This window comes from Halichoeres trimaculatus, unplaced genomic scaffold (assembly GCF_033239565.1).
Source record: "Halichoeres trimaculatus isolate MK-OKI-2021-1 unplaced genomic scaffold, fHalTri1.1 fHalTri1_scaffold_20, whole genome shotgun sequence".
NCBI lineage: Eukaryota > Metazoa > Chordata > Actinopteri > Labriformes > Labridae > Halichoeres > Halichoeres trimaculatus.
Window position 1 is genome coordinate 13,952,617 of NW_027437198.1, and position 17,674 is coordinate 13,970,290.

The window sequence follows — 17,674 nt, forward strand, 5'->3', positions numbered from 1 at the left end:
GTAAAAATTGATTTTACTCTAATTCATTTAAAACAACTATTAAACTGTTAACTGTGCAGACTTTACTTTTATGTATACATCCACTCTTCATGACAGCCCTGAGCTTCGCTGTCCAGTGTTTCTTTGAGACACTGAAGCAAAAAGTTCATTATTTTTTTTAACACACGTAGTCTTTTTTTTTTTTTTATCATACCTATAAGAATAAAAAAAAAAAACCCACTTTCGACCACATAAATAAAGCAGACAGAAATAGAAACATTTTATTTACACAATCAATATTCCTTCTTCATGAGTAACATGTACAACTGTGTAACACATTTTTGCATACTTAACTTAACTGAGTAGAATAGTTATATAATAAAATACAAATATAAATAATGACTGACAGGAGAAAAGAAAGTGAAATAACCTGGAGGAGAATGTCACAACACTGATTAAAAGATTTATTCTGTCTAAGCTGCGGAGCAGTGCTCCCTCTAGCTCTGCGTATTAAGGTTTCTGTTGTCGTGGGCATCCTTCAGCTCTTTCTGAGTCTTCTGCTTTAATGGTTCAGCAACTTGAAGACTTTTTTTGGTTTGAATTTTCCTTTTGCTTTCTTTGAATCCTTTAGCCCTTCTTTCTGGAGCTCTGATGAGAGAATTACAATAAATCCAGAGAATGACACATCGCTGATTTCATTAAGTAAGCAGTGATGGATTTTGGAGAATCATTGGCTGACTTACTTAAGCCAAGAGCAGACATGATTGGAAAATGAAAAAAGACTGTTTAATGCTTAATAATCTCACCTTTTTCTGTCTTCATCGTGTCTAGAAACATGTCCTCCTCTTGTTCCCTGATGATTAAAACAGAAATACATTTAAATCTGTGGCTGTGAAAAACAAGGTGCGTGAGTTTTGTAACTATTTGTTTACCTGAGTCTGTCCTGATCCAAGTTGCTGATGATCTCATTTCTTTCTTCGATGATGGTGACCAGCTCATCCATCAGCTGCTGCTCATGACTGCGGTCCTCTTCACTCCAGTCGCCCTCTGGACATGAAGACAAAAAGTTTAACAAATAACAGAACAAAGAAAACCACTCCTTCATATTAAAACTAATGTCTTGTGTCATTTCATCTGGTTTTCTAAACTAATGATTGGAAACAGAGGGATGCAGTCAGCGACACACTGACCTGGTTTATTCAGGAGACATCTGAGCTCGTACTCCACATCAGCCTGTCGCTCCTCTAACCTCTGCTGCTTTGCCCTAAGAGAAAAAAAAAATGACATTACAGATCTGTGCCACTGTAGGAACCTCAGACCCTGTGTGGAGGCTGCAGGGCCTCAGAGAAACTTTACTCACAGGTGAATCAGCTCTGTGTCTCTGCGCACCAGGGAATTTTTTTCTCGAACAAGAGAGAACCACTCCGCCAGCATGTGCTCCTCCTGTTGGTCTGAAACATCACAAAACACACTGACTCAGCTCAGATTGTCTCCAAACAGACTGCCTTCAGATAAGGTGGGATTAAAACACAATACGTCATCTTTTCTAAAACCAGGAGGTGCAAAGTGCTGTACCGTTCTTGCAGTCTCTCAGATTCCTTTCCAACTGGACTCCTCTTTGCTCCAGAGTCTGCAAATGTTCGTCTACCTCTCTCATCTCTGACCTCAGATCCTCAGTGGAGACATTCTGGTCTGTCTGCACCTGAAGAGCAGCTCATGAGACTCAAACCAACAGTAGGAGTTGTACAAAGGTAGAATAATGACATTGGAAACTGTAACTCAGAATGATAGCTTTAAATGTTAAAGTCCTTCAAAGCTCATACCTTCCTTCTGATGAGGGGGAATCCATGTCCAGGGGCGGTGCCTCGTCTGGACGGGAGAGACTGAAACGTTTTGGATTTGGGCATCCCAGATTTACGATCAAAGGGATTCTCTTTGCACACCAGCTGCAAAAAAAGTAGACGTCATTACAGCTCCTTTCTTCATTCTTCTGTGGTCAGTTTGTGTCATTGAATTTATAAAAGGAGTTCAACCCTGATCTTCATTCTATGCAGGCTTCACTCAGGACACCTGTTGATTTCTCTCTGTGGATAGACTCCCTCTCATTATCACACAATGCTTCATTTTGAAATTCTGCCCAGGACTGTTATTAAATAAATTTAATTAGCATCCATTTTTCATACACCTGAAAGACACCTGAAAAGACTCTGATATGCATGAAACCACAGGTTGTGCTCACCCTGTCAGTCTCCACCCCCTCCCTGCTCCTTATACATCACCCTGACATGATCCACTGTGAGGTGCTGTCGTTATATGTACCTTACTCTCAGACGATGACACCTGACCATATCCCTGGGCCTCTATCAGGTCTACAGGCAGCGAGGAGCTGTAACAGTGGGATGATGTCATAGCCGGCACAGAGAGACTTCTGGGTAAAATATAACACTGAGCTTCATGTGGAGCTTCAGACATCCACACTGAGGTTTCAATCACATTCTGTAGAGAGCAACTCATGTTCCCAGCTTCAGGCTGAACCATAACTTCAATCTTATTCACATCGTCGACCGACTGACTAAGAGTTCCGACTGTCAGAGACACAGCTGTTACAGTGACCACTCCCTCTGCTGCTGGAACAGCAACCATTCCTTCTTTTGCTGGAACAGCAACCACTCCCTCTGCTGCTGGAACAGTGACCACTCCCTCTGCTGCTGGAACAGCAACCATTCCCTCTTCTGCTGGAACAGCAACCACTCCCTCTGCTGCAGGAACACTGACCGCTCCCTCTGTTGCTGGAACAGCAACCATTCCCTCTTTTGCTGGAACAGCAACCGCTCCCTCTGCTGCAGGAACAGCGACCACTCCCTCTGCTGCAGGAACAGTGACCACTCCCTCTGCTGCAGGAACAGTGACCACTCCCTCTGCTGGAACAGCAACCATTCCCTCTTTTGCTGGAACAGCAACCACTCCCTCTGCTGCTGGAACAGTGACCACTCCCTCTGCTGGAACAGCAACCACTCCTTCTGCTGCTGGAACAGTGACCACTCCCTCTGCTGCAGGAACAGCGACCACTCCCTCTGCTGCTGGAACAGCGACCACTTCCTCTGCTGGAACAGCCACCACTCCCACTGCTGCTGGAACAGCGACCACTCCCTCTGCTGCAGGAACAGCGACCACTCCCACTGCTGCTGGAACAGCGACCACTCCCTCTACTGGAACAGCCACCACTCCCACTGCTGCTGGAACAGGGAACCCTCCCTCTGCTGGAACAGCCACCACTCCCTCTGCTGGAACAGCGACCACTCCTTCTGCAGGAACAGCCACCACTCCCTCTGCTGGAACAGTGACCGCTCCCTCTGCTGCTGGAACAGTGACCACTCCCTCTGCTGCTGGAACAGCGACCACTCCCACTGCTGCTGGAACAGCGACCACTCCCTCTTCTGGAACAGCAACCACTCCTACTGCTGCTGGAACAGCAACCACTCCCTCTGCTGCCGTTACAGCAACCACTCCCTCTGCTGCAGCCTCAGCGTGCTGGGGTTGAACTGCAGTGTCTATGTGTCCTGGTTTATCCCTCACAGCTCCATCCTTCTCTAACCTCTCAGCTGCCACAGAGAGCTTTGCTTGGTCTGCTCTGTCTGGTTTACTGATCTCTTCCACAGTTTCCTCTGCGAACGGAATGAGAGGAGCGATTCTATCTACATCCTCTTTCGCCACGTCCTCGACCATGTCCTCTGCAAACGGGTTGGGAGCAGCAGTTCTAGATAAACCCCGATCCAGAGTGTCTGCTATCATGTCCTCTGCAAAAGGATTGGTAGGGTCCACCTTAGGCAGACCTTGATCTACACTTTCCTGGATCATGTCGTCTGCAAACGGGTTGAGAGCATCAATTTTATGCCGGCCCTGATCCACACTCTCCTGGATCATATCAGCAGCAAACGGGTTGAGAGGATCAATTTTAGGCCGGCCCCGATGCACGCTTTCCTGGATCATATCATCAGCGAAGGGGTTGAGAGCATCAGCTGGTGAGTTCTTATCCACAGCATCCTCGACCATGTCCTCTGCAAACGGGTTTGGAGGGTTGTCTCTCGGTCTGTAACGAGCGCTGAATTTGGTCCGGGGAGCAGGGATTGGAGCTGGAGCAGGGGGCAGCTGTGTCCAGGGTCCTGGGTGGACGATGTTCAGCCATGGGTGGTTTGTTCTGACTTTGGGGCTCCCTCGGCTGGAGCTGGGACTGGATCTGGATGAGGAGAGAGGAGGTCAAAGAGATAACTCCTCACAGGATTTAAAATGTGCTGCAGACATAAAGAGGACTGGATGTGATGGGAGCTGAGAGTTTCGTGTTAAAACTATAAATATCAGAGAAATTTAGAGATGAGAGTGAGATGTAAACTGACAGACTTTATGTCCACTCACACGTGTGATGAAGCAGGAGAGCGTTTATTTTGGTCCCTTGTGTTTCCTGCACAGAGTCAGAGAGAGACAAGCTCCAGTCATTTAAGGAGCAGAAGTTTCATGTATACACTCATAGAGAGATTTCATCAGCTGTCTGCGTACCTGCAGTTGGGGAGCCATTTGATTTGTTCCTGGGTGAAGGAACAGGAGCTGCAGATGGGTTCAACATTCGTCTGGGCGCTGGGACGGGATGTCTTCTCCCGTTTGACGCTTGTAGTCGAAGAGACGAGCACTCAGAGAGCTCTTCAGTTTGTCTCACTTCCTGCTGTGAGTTTCTGTCTGCAGGCTCAGGTTCAGCTGTTGGAGGACGATGAGGGCGAGCCGGCTTCTTAACTTTGCTCTGGAGTTCAACAGGAAAGTCCTCTCTGTCTCTCTTTTCCTGCAGCTCTTTCACTGCTGTCTCTGGAACCAGTCTTTCCTGTGTCTCTGTGTTCTTAGTGTAATGAGGGATGCTGCTGATCAAAGACCCCCCCAGGGAAAAATAACCCTCCTCAGACTTAGACTTGGGCCAGTTCTCTAAGCTGTCTCCTGTATGGTGAGAGCAGAAAAAGACACCAGCTTCACTTCCCCGTGTGTAAGACCCTGGTAGGAGCGTGCTGTGACACACTCTGCACCTGAAACACAGAGAGGTAAAGGCTGCTGCAGTGAGTCCATAAAACCTCAGATAAGACTCACTAACAGCTGGAGGAATGTCAAATATGATCTCTGTGGTTTCCTGAAACATCTCCTCGTCAGGATCCAGACCTGAACACAAACAAAGCAGGAACAGCTGCTGTTACCTGAAACAGCTGCGATGGTAGACCTTCCCGTCAATCAGATACCTCTGGATGAGGTGCACCGGCTTAAAACACAAACTGCACACCGTCCGAGGCCTGGAGCTGGAAAAGCAGTCCTCTCCGGAGATTTTCAGATCAGTTAAACTCTGGAAGGAAAGGAGAAATCACCAAGGACGACGACTATCAGCCTGACAAGCTGAAACGACAGGGAGCAAAGGTTTCTGTGTGTGTTAGAGATGAAAACGAGTGGTTACCTTGCGGGGCTTCAGACCAGCACGTGTTTTACTTTTCAGGACGGTGACATGTGATGTCTTTAAACTGACGGGACCTGCTGCAGAGTCAAGAGAGGAGATGTAAATGAAGCAAACAAGAGTTCACCACATCAATAAACAACAAGAGTTTAAAAGACAAAAACATCACCTGAACAATGTCTCAATACCAGAAACTAAACAAGTATACGTTTAACACCATCATCATATTATTTGACTCTTTATGAATCATTCAGGTGTCCTTTAATATCTGAAAAGAGACATTTTTCTGGACTTGCTGGGTGAATGTGGCTCATATGGAGTCCAATAAGACGATTTTTATTACAATAAAGCATAAACACTTAATTAGGTGTCAGTATTTGCAGTGTGAGAAGTGTTCTACAGGGTTCCTACAGCTCAAAATAAATTAAATTTAAGACTTTTAAAGACTTTTTTAATGACATTGGGAATCAAATTTAAAAACAAGTCGACAATGAACCTCAATTGAAACTAACAAAACTAACGTTTATTTTACATAAAACATCACTTTTTTCCTTTTTTTTAACCCCATTTTTACAACTTTATGCCTATTTGGCCCCATTCATCTTTTTTGGCCACTGTTACAACCATTTTTGGAATTTTTTGCATGGTTTTTGAAATTTAATTTCAAATTTAATTCTGAATTTTGCTGCCATAATCAGTTTTCCAAAGCCACTTTTGGATTTTTTTGCCAATTTTTCCTCATTTTTTTCTCTCTCCAGGCACCCTAGGTAGAACCAAGACATGTGTCTGCTTTAAAAGTTCCTGGTGCAACCACATCACCGTTTTGTTAGTTCCACTATTGTGATTACTCGATGTTGCCACAAAAGTAAATGAGGAAATTGTTTAGAAAAATAGATAAATGTTACAAAATTTTTTTTTTTTACTTCAAACGAACATAAATCTTACCAATGTGTTCAGATTTTTAAGACTTTTGAAATTTGGATTTAAGACTTTTTAATGCCAATTCGGGCCTTATTTTTAGAGTTATGAATTCAATGCCTTTTAAGACTTTTCAAGGATCTGCGGGAACCCTGGTTCTAGATGTTCATTAATGAGGAAATACGACACTTTAAACTTTAAATGGACGTTTGATGTAATAATTCAGACCTACAAAGACACCTTTAAGATGATGTAAAGGCTTAATCCTGGTTTTCAAAGTCAGAAAGGAGAGAGAAAAGGAAGCAGCTGTGTGTCTGCTTCCTGTTCATCGGATGATATAAAGACGAAAATGAATCATGAGGTACAGCTTTACACTTTTACCTACCGTATGACTTCCTGGTGAAGAAGTGATAGTACTGGTAGAGATATGTGATGATGCTCAAACAGTCTGGCACCCTGCTGGACAGCAAATCGCTCGGATCCAGCAGTGCAGGGATCCCCAGCTTTGTTTCTGCAATCTCAAATGCCTGCAAACCAGAGAGACGAAGACACAGGGGTTACATGCAGACCATGCTTTTTAGCTGACTGAAGAGAGTGTGGGGTGGGTGGGGGGCTGAATGAAATAACTCACCAGTTTGTTATTCTGATAGGCATTATCTCTGGAGAGCAAGCTGAAATCTCTGCAGCATGGAGACCAACACAGAAACAAAACAGTGATGTTCAAGAGCAGAGATCAGGTGAGCTAAAAATCAAAGCAGTTAATCACACAAAACTAAGCGGACAGAGTTGAAACAGGACAGCCACAGATTAAGTAATGAGGCCAGATTACAGACAGTGTAAAGATCCTACTCTACTCCAGATTAGACAGCAGGTTAGTCTGAAGCAACCACATGAACGGTTTAATCTCAGGATAGAAACAGACAGTGTGTTCACACAACAGGTCAAATAACTGCACTCCATCTGCTCACACACACCATGTAAGTCTGCACAGACAACACACCCATACGTCATCTTTAAGATCTACTCACAGCAGGTCAGGTCTGTGTCTGTGGATGATGGCACAGAACACCAGCCCGTCTCTGAAGGAGGTGGACATGTTCCTGATCTCCACGTTGGGGTAACCTGCGCAGGTGAGGCGGCACCAGTCCCTCAAAGCCTTCGGTGAGGTCATCCCTGGAGTAAGATCTGACCAATCAACTGAATGAACATGGCCCTGTTTTACGAGTGAGAGGAGAGCACCTGAAGCTGGCCAGGTTAGGTGATGTAGAGGAAGCAGGAAACGAGCATTTTCCTCTCTCGTAGCAGTTTATCTTCTGCAGAAACGCTGCGCTGGGTCCAACCTGAGCATGGTGCAGGGCAGACGCACAGGAAGCTCTGTGTGTGCCCGATCAGGTCGGTCTGATGAGGTGAAACAAAGCTCTCAGCGCGTGTGACACGACTTTCATGGCTTCACAGTCTCTAACCACAACTTCAGTCTGTAACGGTTTCCTCTCTGACGGCGGCACAGAGCCTCTGATCGCCTCAAACCATCAGAGAAACTCCACATCTCACAAACACACTTCAAAACTCTACAAGAACTCCAAACACTCACTGTAAGTTCAGCAAACGGATGTTAGTTTAACTCAAATCACGTTACTCGCATAGTCCTCTGTGTTGTGGTCCACGTTATATGAAATGCTCAATAGCTTCCACAGTAGGTCGCCAGAGAGCCGCGGTCTGCCTCTATAATTAGTAAGAGAGGTTTCTAGTTACTGATTTATTTATCATCGGATGCAAACTTGACAGAGACAGTCGATTTACTCTGTGTGTAACAGCAAACCAGTTCCTAAAGCGTGATTAAAACTTGCATCTGTTTAAAACTGGACTCCTCTGCTCAATTCCACAGTTCAGCTGATGAAAAAAACAGGACTTCTACAGTTTCAGGCTGCAATGCTGAGTGTACGTCTTTGCCATTTAAAACTAGACCCGCCCCTTCCTATACAACACACTAAACATGATATTTTATTTATTTAAATATTCTGTCACTTGAGACCAGAATATGAATAGAATATGTATAATTGTGCAAAACTTCTATCTAAATATATATATATATATATATGAATATATACATATACCTAGGTCTGCAGAGAAGGCATAAAGTTATAGTTTTATATTCTTTATTACCAGTCGTATGTGCTAACTAAAGTACTTCCTCTATGTCGAATTTCATAAAATTATAAAAGAAATGTTTTTCCTAATCTAACAAATAGATTTCGTAGAAATATCATAAAACAAAATTTAAAAGTAATGAATAAAAATTTATTTTCATTTTGTTGAAATTCATAGGCAGGAATTTTCTGAGGTCCGTGCACGCTCACAGATTATAGCACTTTTAATTTGAAGTGTTAAAACTTGCAGGAGTTATTTGTTGTCCACTCTAGTTTAATAGAGCTCACTGAGCATAGAATGAGTTTGACCAGAGCGGTAATTCACACACCAATTCAACAGTAATAATGCCTTTTGAGTTGTAATAAACCAATTATTTCACGTATTGTGATTTGTGTTGATTTTTGGTAGCGAAAAAATGCGGCAGTCGTGTTCAAGGACAGGTCATGTAAAATGTAAATGTAAAATATTGTGTTTCATCATTGGCGGGTAGTGATAAAAGGTAAAGTGATTTTTCATCTAGCGTTATTATTTTGAATACAAATACTCAAAAGCCACCCTAGCAAATGTTTTTGATAAATAAATAAATAAATAAATAAATAAATAAATAAATAAATAAATAATCGATCATTTAATTTTTTCTTCGTCTATCCTCTCGTGCTCTACGTCTCCTACGTTCCACTATGCAGACCTCGCGAGACTGACGCACTGCATAAATCTCGCAGTGATGGCTGCGCCCCCCGATGCGGAGAGTTTGGAGTCTCGGATCAGTGAGTATTTTAAACTTCACCTCCTCAGTATGTGGGCCCCGGGGCCCCGGACAGGGATGATGTATCATTCAGGAGTTATTGTAGAGGAAGTGACAGGCAACTGAAGGAGCGCGAGCCCCGCAGAGAGCACTCTGAGCCCGCCGTCACATCCAGGATGCTAACTAGCTCCGGAGCTGCTGTCAACACAACACAGGCAGGCGACGCGTCAGCTCTCCGGAGAGAAAACCCCTCCAGAGGGTCGCTTTCAAGACCACAGGGTCCCCTTTTTAGTGTCAGGAGGTTTACTTTGAGTAAGACTGAGAAATGTCTCAAAAAGAAAGTTCTAGATGTCACATAGACTCTCATCTGAGCACCAGCTAACATGACACTTTGTTAGCACCTGCTCTGAGGGTTTCTTTGGAGCTGGATCTGGATCTGGGACTGGATCTGGGTCATGTGAGACTTAATGAATTTTAATCATCAAGTCTCGGGATGCCTGAAGGCCTCCTGCTCATGCGGCTATTTGATCAGAGACAAACTGAAAGATTTGCCAACCGATCAGTCTGTTATAGAAACTGGAACTATGATGTGCATTAACACGGATGTTAATCTGACATGAAAAACAGTTAAACATATACTCAGTTCATTAGCTACCTCTGACATGAAATACATGCCAAAAGAAACCGATATAAATGTGTATTATAGTGGTAATAGTAATATTACAAACAGCAGTGAGCTTTACATGAATAAAAAAAAATAGTAATAGTATTAAAAGTGTCAGTGGTGATATGACGTCCAGCAAAATAGGCATCAGAATAACAAACAGTATTATATTGGGTTCAATTAGGAGAAAGTACCACAATAGGCAAAAACAAGACATCAATTTATTTGACAATCCTAAATTCGATTCCCTACTACTTCCTTCTGCCTCCTGCAGGGCCACTTTACACTGACCAGCGCTCCCCAATCTATAAAGTCACACATATATTTCAGTGAAACTCACAGATTCAAACACTATGAACACATATAACAGAAATGCAACCACGGTTTGGTAAATTTGTGTCATTATACCAGAGTAACAGAGTTTTTAGAGCTGTAACGGAGTCCAGATGAGGTGCTATTTGTTACCTTTGTCCGCTGTCTTGATATTTCAGACAGAGCCACGAACCCTCTGAACAGAGACACAGACTGGAGCAGCATCAATGCCTTCTGCGACCAGCTCAACAATGACCTGGAGGGGTGAGAGCTCCATGTTGTGGGCATGATGCTGGTTATAATTAATTCATGTGTATGATAAAATCTAAAAACGTTAAGTTTCTATGAAAGACGTGACAATGGTTTCTAATACCTGTTTTGAACAGCTCCTGTAAAATGCTTCTGCTAAAAAGAGGCATTCACAGTCACTGTAATGAATGTTTTCTGACCTTTACATAACCTCAGGAGCACACTAGCTCATTTGACTGTTTGTTACTAAGATCCAGTTGAAGTGACTTGAACTTGTGTTACAGCCCTCAACTGGCTACCAGGCTCCTAGCCCACAAGATCCAGTCTCCACAGGAATGGGAGGCCATGCAGGCCCTGCTGGTGAGTCTGGATCTGTTGGTGTCAAAACTGTTTTGAATCAGATCTTAAATTGGCAGTCTGTGAGATTGTATTCTGAAAAACTATCCAGTAATGTTTAAGAGAAAGCCCCGAAACTTTTGAGATTTGTGTTTTTTTGATTTTCAGGTTCTGGAGACGTGTATGAAAAACTGTGGAAAAAGATTTCACAGTGAAGTTGGAAAATTCCGTTTTCTCAATGAGCTCATCAAAGTAGTCTCTCCAAAGGTGAGACTGAGTTTTTCTCTAGGTGGACCCTTCTCTCACAGATCAGGGCTGCCATGTTTTGTGTTATTCACATATTTCCTTCTCTGTCACACAGTACCTGGGCTCTCGGTCACCTGAGCCAGTGAAAAAGAAGGTTCTGGAGTTGATCTATAGCTGGACGTTGGGGTTACCAGACGAGGCAAAGATCTCTGATGCTTATCAGATGCTGAAGAAACAAGGTGAGGGGTCACTGAAAGAATTAGTTAAAGCAGCTGATCTGAAGCATCAAACTCTGTCTGTGCTTTGTTTGTAAACCAGGTATTATCAAACAAGACCCCGAGCTCCCACCTGACAAACTACTGAACCTTCCTCCACCCAGACCCAAGAACGCCATTTTTGAGGACGAGGAGAAATCCAAAGTAAGGAAGAGTCTGTTAAAGGAGGATAATTAGCTGTTATAGCAGAATAAATATGACCTGATTCTGTTTCTACGCCCATGACTGTGTTGGTTCCTCCTCTGGGATTCACCCTTTCTGAACTCTGGATCTTTCTTTTCTCAGATGTTGTCTCGCCTGCTGAACAGCTCGCACCCCGAGGACCTGAAGGCTGCAAACAAACTCATCAAGGAGATGGTTCAAGAGGTAAAAACCCTCCCTCTTCATTTCCACTCCTCCTGTCAGATGCTCCTTTCTGTCGCTGCAGAGGAAGTGTTGTAAGTGATCTTTAAATAAAAGGAGAAAACAGAGTGCTACAATCACTGAATGAGGGAATGGGCTGGCTGCCCTGAGGGGGTTTAGTGTGACACTGTGGGAGTGATTCAGCAGGATTTCAGAGGAACGTGTCCCAGTTTGAGGAGAAACCAGATCTCTCTGCTCCTTTCATAAGACTTCCATCTGACCTCATGAATTTCATCCCTCATCTGTGCAGCTCATGATATTAAATTACATGTTCAGATTGCATGTTAGCAGTCACTCTTCAGTCTGTTTTGCTTCATGTATTTGTCTCGGTGGGTTGTAGGACCAGAGGCGAGCAGAAAAGGTGTCGAAGCGTGTGAACGCCATCCAGGAGGTGAAGGAGAGCGTTACTCTGCTGACTCAGCTCCTGCAGGACTACGACAGTAACGCCACCAACCAGAGCAACTATGAACTCATCCAGGTGTCATGGAAAACTCTCCATGTGTTCAGAGCATATACTGGGGCCTGCAACCAGACAGATGTGTGACTTTGTTTTGTGATTTCAGGATTTGTACCAGCGCTGTGAGAAAATGAGACCCACACTGTTCAGACTGGCAAGTGACACAGAAGACAATGATGAGGCACTCGGTGAGCTTTGGTTATATTAATCTGCATTAAAGATGACTCAGATCAACTATACATCAAAGATCCTTCTGTGTTAAAGTGCTGAAAATCTGACCAACAGTCAGTCCCTTAGTATTTTCTTTCTTTCTGTCTGAGAAACGTTCGACAGGATACTGATCTCTTTGTTTTATGCTTCCTCCTGATTAAAGCAACAGAGACACACCCAGAGCACAAATAAAGAAAAAACAACTTTAAGACTGAAAGCTGCTGCAGATTGTGACAAATCATTGTCACTGCAGCACACACTGAGCTTACAGACCAGCTTTCTTTGCTGCATTTTAATTCTAAGCAGCATCTGCAATTTTCTACCTTGTGTACACATTTTCAGAGACATTAGCATGTCATCACAGAATCTTAAAGTGGAGATAAACATAGATCAGACTCTAGGTTAATATTCTGAAACCTTCATGCTCTGTTGAAAACGTCAGAAACAAAAAGAAAACATTCCTCTGTCCTTCACAGCTGAGATCCTGCAGGCCAACGACAGCCTGACTCACGTCATCAACCTGTACAAGCAGCAGGTGAAGGGGGAGATAGTGAACGGCAACAACACGTCAAACACACAGAAACAGACAGGTGGGTGGAGCACCACGCACAGACACACACACACACACACACACACACACACACACACACACACACACACACACACACACACACACACACACACAGAGCTGAAGTTTAGTTTCAGGTGGACTGAGGTGATCCACTTTGTCTCAGGAGGGAACGCTCTGCTGGACCTGACAGGACTGGACACCTCACCTCAGTCTCCTCCATCCTTCCCAGAGTTCCCCACTCCAACAGACAACCTCAACGCCCCGTCACAAGAGACAGGGATCAGTCTGCTCGACGACGAGCTCATGTCGCTCGGTAACAGCACGCCAGACACAAACACACACACATATATATCTCTGGAAATATGTTATTAATCATATTACCAGTGTGTGTTTACGCCACAGGTCTAAGTGAAGGAACACACACCTCCAACCCCCCCTCACAGCCTGAGGACTCCATCGCCTGGGACTCTTTCCAGGTGAGTAAAGTGAGCACCTGTTACTTGACTGATGTTCAACCTTTAATGTTAAATTGTTCCTCCCTCCTGACAAAGGTAATAACAGTTTTGGATTTGTCATTATAGTTTAGTTTTAGTTAGTTTTGACATTTTATTTTCCATTGCAGTTTAGTTTTAATTAGTTTTAGAGAAGGCATTCCAGTTTTTATTTAGTTTTGAATTTTGCAACAAGGCGTAGTTTTAGTTTAGTTTTAGTTTTTTCATACCTTATTAACCAGGTGAAGGATTCAAAAAGGTCAGAGTAAATATTTTGTAATACTGTTTATTTTCAAGTCCAACACAGTGCTCACTGCTCAATCAATGCTGATACCGAAATGTTGGCTGCTGCCTTAAACACATGAAAATAATATAAACTTAGTATAAAAAATATAAGCATAAATTATATAAAATAATGTTAACATAAATAACATAAAAATAATATAAACATAAATTATAAAAAAAACAATATAGTATGAGCTTCAATTAATAAAAACTTGGACCCTGTAACAATTACGTTTTGTCGCAGCACAGCGCACAGTCAGTCAGTGCAGTAAACAAGCACGTCCCAGTACGTCACTATGATGGTGCCGTACGGCACTGACAACTGCCGAAAACTGTCCTAAAATTTGTTGGAAAAATGTATCGGATTCATTTAAAGCCTAAAGGTTATTAATATTGTCAAAAACTATAACTAAGGACATTTTCTCTACAATTTTAGTTAGTTTCAGTTAGTTTTGTGAACACAAGATATAGTTTTAGTTTACTTATCGTTTTTGTTTTCTTTTCTAGTTTTTATTAGTTTGAGTTAACTGCAATGTATTTTAAATTTTAATTTTCGTTTTAATTTTCGTTTTAGTAAACTATCATAACCTTGATCCTGACACACTCATGCTCTCTGCTCTAGTCCTCAGACAGCATAGACACAGATATCCCAGCAGCACCCAGTCTCCTCCTGAGTCCAGACCCCCCCTCCCACTCCCAGCTCCTCTCGTCTGGGTCGACCCCGGGGAACTCAGCGCTGGATGAGCTGGACCTGCTGGGGAAGACGCTGCTGCAGCAGTCCCTGCCTCCAGAGGGCCTGCAGGTCAAATGGTACCCTCCTGAAGCTCCTTTTACACATGAGCTCCTGATGTTCTCCTCTCTGATCATTTCTAAGCTCCCAACACAAGAGCAGAAAACGAATGTCTCCAAGGTAAATGACCTTTGGATATTTCTTCTCTCAGGGACAAACAGCAGACCAAACCAACTCTGAGAGATCTGCAGACCAAGTCTGGATCCAACGTCACCCCAAACCCCATCCCATCATTCACCGCTGAACCCCCAGCACCCTGTAACTCCCAGTCGAGTCTCAGTGCGGCACTGCTGGACATGTCCCCGACACAGAGCGAACCTTCTGCTCCAGAGGTCACCCTAAGTGACGTTTTTGTTCCCTTAGAATCCATTAAACCCAGTAAGTAGTTCATACAGGTTTGATGATCTACCAGAGAGTCCAGGTTTGTGAAACGCCCTCACTCCTTTCTCTTCCCTCAGGTAGTCTGTTACCAGTGACTGTGTTTGACAGACACAGTTTGCGGGTTCTCTTCCACTTTGCACGGGATTCTCCTCCGTCTCGCCCTGATGTGCTGGTGGTGATCATCTCCATGCTGTCATCTGCTCCCGTCCCGGTCACCAACATCAATTTCCAGACAACAGCTCCAAAGGTCAGCAGTCAGAGAGTTTAGTTTTATCAGGTCTGACACGGCAGATGATTAGATCGCTCTGTGAAGCACTGTGCAGACAAAGTTCATCCTGTAGACATGAAGTTATTAAACCTCTGCAGCTTTCTTCCACTCTCTCTGTCAGTAAAGATAACTTTATTTCTTCACATGTAGTCTATGGCAGTGAAGCTACAGCCTCCGTCAGGATCAGAACTCCCAGCTTTCAATCCCATCCTTCCTCCGGCTGCTGTCACTCAGATCCTGCTGCTGGCAAACCCCAACAAGGTGGGTCAGAGCTCTAAAGATCTACAACAACATTTCTCTGCATCGTATTAATCTAACTTTAAAGGTCCCATATTGTGCTCCTTTTCTGCAGTTTAATATGGATCATTAATGTCTTCATGAAATGGTAGTAACACATTTTGGTCCAAAAAGCCAATAAATCAAGTACAGCAGCATTGTTTCCAGGCTCTCATAGCCCCTCTGTTCAGAACGCTCTGATTTAGTGGGCGTGGCCTTCATATGTAAATGAGCCACCGCTGATACCGCCCCGCTCTTCTGCGTCACTGAGAACGGCGCCATGAGCTCCAAGTGCACAATGTTTAGAAAACAGTGAAGCTCGTTTACCGTAACATTACAGGCTAAAACAACAGGCTAACCGCAGCTAAAGTTAGCATCCTGAAGCTAACACAGAGACAGGAGGACACTGAGGAAAAGCTCTTACATCTGCTCCACAGCACACAGTATTTAAAATACTCACATTTCCAGGGTCCCAGGTTTGTTGGTGGATGGTTGGTAATGCGCCTGGATTCAGGACCAGTCTGTTCGCTAGCCCTCTGTTGTACTGTCCAAAGTTGGAAGACGGTCGGCCGTGAAGTGACTAGCACACATGCACAGTTTTACAGAGTGTAGCTGGAACATTTCCTAGAATAATGAACTCTAGACACTTAGTCTTGTCTTCTTCCGAGATGGGAAGCTTGTGCATGGAACTATGTGGCTGTTTACAGCCAAAAACAAAGCAGTGAGGAGTAGGCAGGGAGGGGGTTCAGGGGTATCTGCTCCAGTGGACCAATCAGGTCAGACTTGCTCCTGATTGGTCAAAAAAGGGAATCGCTGATGTCGGCAAATCCCCAAAATCCAAACAGCTCGTTTTAGGTCAGAATTTAACTTTCACAAGCGCTACTAAGTACAGGTTTTGTCATCAAATTTCACATTTTGTGAGCTGGGAGGAAAGCCAAAGACCCACAAATTTCACTATAAGACTTAAGTAATTTTTGCACAATATGGGACCTTTAAATCATAGAAAGTGTCCCTTTGAGGGGCTCTTGTCTCCAGGTGTCTGAATGGACTGTCCTTTGGTTGTTTCTGCTGTTTCAGGAGAAAGTTCATCTGGAGTTCAGACTAACCTTCACCATGGGAGAGCAGGAGCACAGTGAGAGTGGTGGCGTAGAACAGTTTCCTCCTGTGGAGACGTGGGGGAGTCTATAGCATTCAAACACAAGCTCAGCCTGACAGACTGCTTTCTGACTCGCCGCCTCTCCTCATCCCACGCCTCATGATGCACAAACTTTCCTTTCTAATCACTCTGTACTTTGATTGCTGTTGATTCTTTGGGTTGGGTTTCTCTCCTGATCAGTGTAACCTGTCTGTGTCTAGGTCTAGTCTGCTTTGTGTGGCTGCTTTAAATCCCACCTGCAGCTCTTTCTCTGAAGCTGCTGTGGGCTTCTTCTTCTTCTTCTTTTGATGGAGGAAAATCATCACAGAGTGTGTGTGGTTTGTTTTTCTGTTGAGTTTGTGAAACTCTGGTCAGTGCTGTTTGTCTGCATGCTCTGCCTGTACGGGGACCATGTGTTCAAACCCTAGAGGAGTGGCTGAGGTCCACAGACACGTCAAAGAAGTCTTTGATTGATCTCCTCTTTGTGGCGTCCACTCCTTAATTTGCACAGACTCTATTTGGACCATCTTTGTCTCTTCCCTCTCTTTGTGTGTGAAATCAGACTTTCCTGTATCATCAGAGTGTGTATTATCTGCCATATGTGCCTATTTTGCAGTTGGAAGTGCGTTTGGATGAACTTCTGTTCTCACCTGTTACGTGTCTGCAGTTTGTCAGAGGACCAGATCAACTTCACCCTAAAATAACTAATATATTTAAACCCTTTCTGTAGAGTGTCACTTTAAGTTTGCTTCAGTTGATATTTCTGCATTAATTTGGTCAAACGGTGCTGCTCTCAAGCGCTCTGAGTCTTAAACATGTTCAGCTCGTTTCTGCATGTCTGTAAAATCCCTCCTCCCCTTGGGCTCTCATCACATCGCACTCCTCTCCTCACGTCGGCTCTGTAAATACCAACCATGGCAGTCCTGTCATGTACATTTGACTCATGTGTGAGAGCTTAACACTGGTGAAATATTCAGAGTGGGTAATAAAGACTTTTTCTTGGTGATCTGAGGGGATTTTCATTACTGCTGGACACAACTGAGCTTCTGAAACACTC

At 43.8% G+C, this 17,674-nt stretch overlaps 2 protein-coding genes across 5 annotated transcripts; one reads left to right on the top strand and one right to left on the bottom strand.

Annotated features, from left to right (window-relative positions):
• Positions 1 to 328: 328 nt before the first annotated feature.
• Positions 329 to 7,971, bottom strand: LOC141810205 (MICAL-like protein 1). Of its 2 annotated transcripts, none has more exons than XM_074697585.1 (15): positions 7,405 to 7,971; positions 7,008 to 7,056; positions 6,762 to 6,903; positions 5,462 to 5,535; positions 5,211 to 5,353; positions 4,534 to 5,045; positions 4,393 to 4,438; positions 2,299 to 4,216; positions 1,803 to 1,925; positions 1,555 to 1,681; positions 1,340 to 1,430; positions 1,170 to 1,243; positions 912 to 1,026; positions 786 to 832; positions 329 to 627 (listed from the first exon to the last, which is right to left on the bottom strand). In XM_074697585.1, the coding sequence occupies exons 1-15, from the start codon at positions 7,545 to 7,547 to the stop codon at positions 542 to 544; spliced, it is 3,690 nt and encodes a 1,229-aa protein (XP_074553686.1). In that variant the 5' UTR covers positions 7,548 to 7,971; the 3' UTR covers positions 329 to 541. The 2 variants fall into 2 exon arrangements, with proteins under 2 accessions (XP_074553686.1, XP_074553685.1); XM_074697584.1 differs by having other exon boundaries at positions 5,462 to 5,538.
• On the top strand, positions 7,700 to 17,636 carry LOC141810206 (ADP-ribosylation factor-binding protein GGA1-like). Of its 3 annotated transcripts, none has more exons than XM_074697586.1 (18): positions 7,703 to 7,768; positions 9,211 to 9,291; positions 10,425 to 10,509; positions 10,779 to 10,854; positions 10,999 to 11,097; positions 11,192 to 11,315; positions 11,395 to 11,495; positions 11,637 to 11,717; positions 12,094 to 12,231; positions 12,317 to 12,398; positions 12,897 to 13,010; positions 13,155 to 13,304; positions 13,394 to 13,467; positions 14,390 to 14,577; positions 14,709 to 14,935; positions 15,016 to 15,185; positions 15,357 to 15,467; positions 16,560 to 17,636. In XM_074697586.1, the coding sequence occupies exons 1-18, from the start codon at positions 7,723 to 7,725 to the stop codon at positions 16,668 to 16,670; spliced, it is 2,058 nt and encodes a 685-aa protein (XP_074553687.1). In that variant the 5' UTR covers positions 7,703 to 7,722; the 3' UTR covers positions 16,671 to 17,636. The 3 variants fall into 3 exon arrangements, with proteins under 3 accessions (XP_074553688.1, XP_074553687.1, XP_074553689.1); XM_074697588.1 differs by lacking the exon at positions 7,703 to 7,768 and adding an exon at positions 7,951 to 7,968; XM_074697587.1 differs by lacking the exon at positions 9,211 to 9,291 and having other exon boundaries at positions 7,700 to 7,768.
• Positions 17,637 to 17,674: the final 38 nt, after the last annotated feature.

Excerpts from the sequence above, each read along its gene's own strand:
- LOC141810205 (XM_074697584.1), bottom strand. The coding sequence starts at position 7,547 with ATGACCTCACCGAAGGCTTTGAGGGACTGGTGCCGCCTCACCTGCGCA. Across the intron at positions 1,926-2,298 it reads TGTCATCGTCTGAGAGTAAG|CTGGTGTGCAAAGAGAATCC; the intron begins GTACATATAACG and ends CTTTTTTTGCAG. Across the intron at positions 833-911 it reads TTGGATCAGGACAGACTCAG|GGAACAAGAGGAGGACATGT; the intron begins GTAAACAAATAG and ends TTTAATCATCAG.
- LOC141810206 (XM_074697586.1), top strand. The coding sequence starts at position 7,723 with ATGGTGCAGGGCAGACGCACAGGAAGCTCTGTGTGTGCCCGATCAG. Across the intron at positions 7,769-9,210 it reads CTCTGTGTGTGCCCGATCAG|ACCTCGCGAGACTGACGCAC; the intron begins GTCGGTCTGATG and ends TCCACTATGCAG. Across the intron at positions 12,232-12,316 it reads GCAACTATGAACTCATCCAG|GATTTGTACCAGCGCTGTGA; the intron begins GTGTCATGGAAA and ends TTGTGATTTCAG.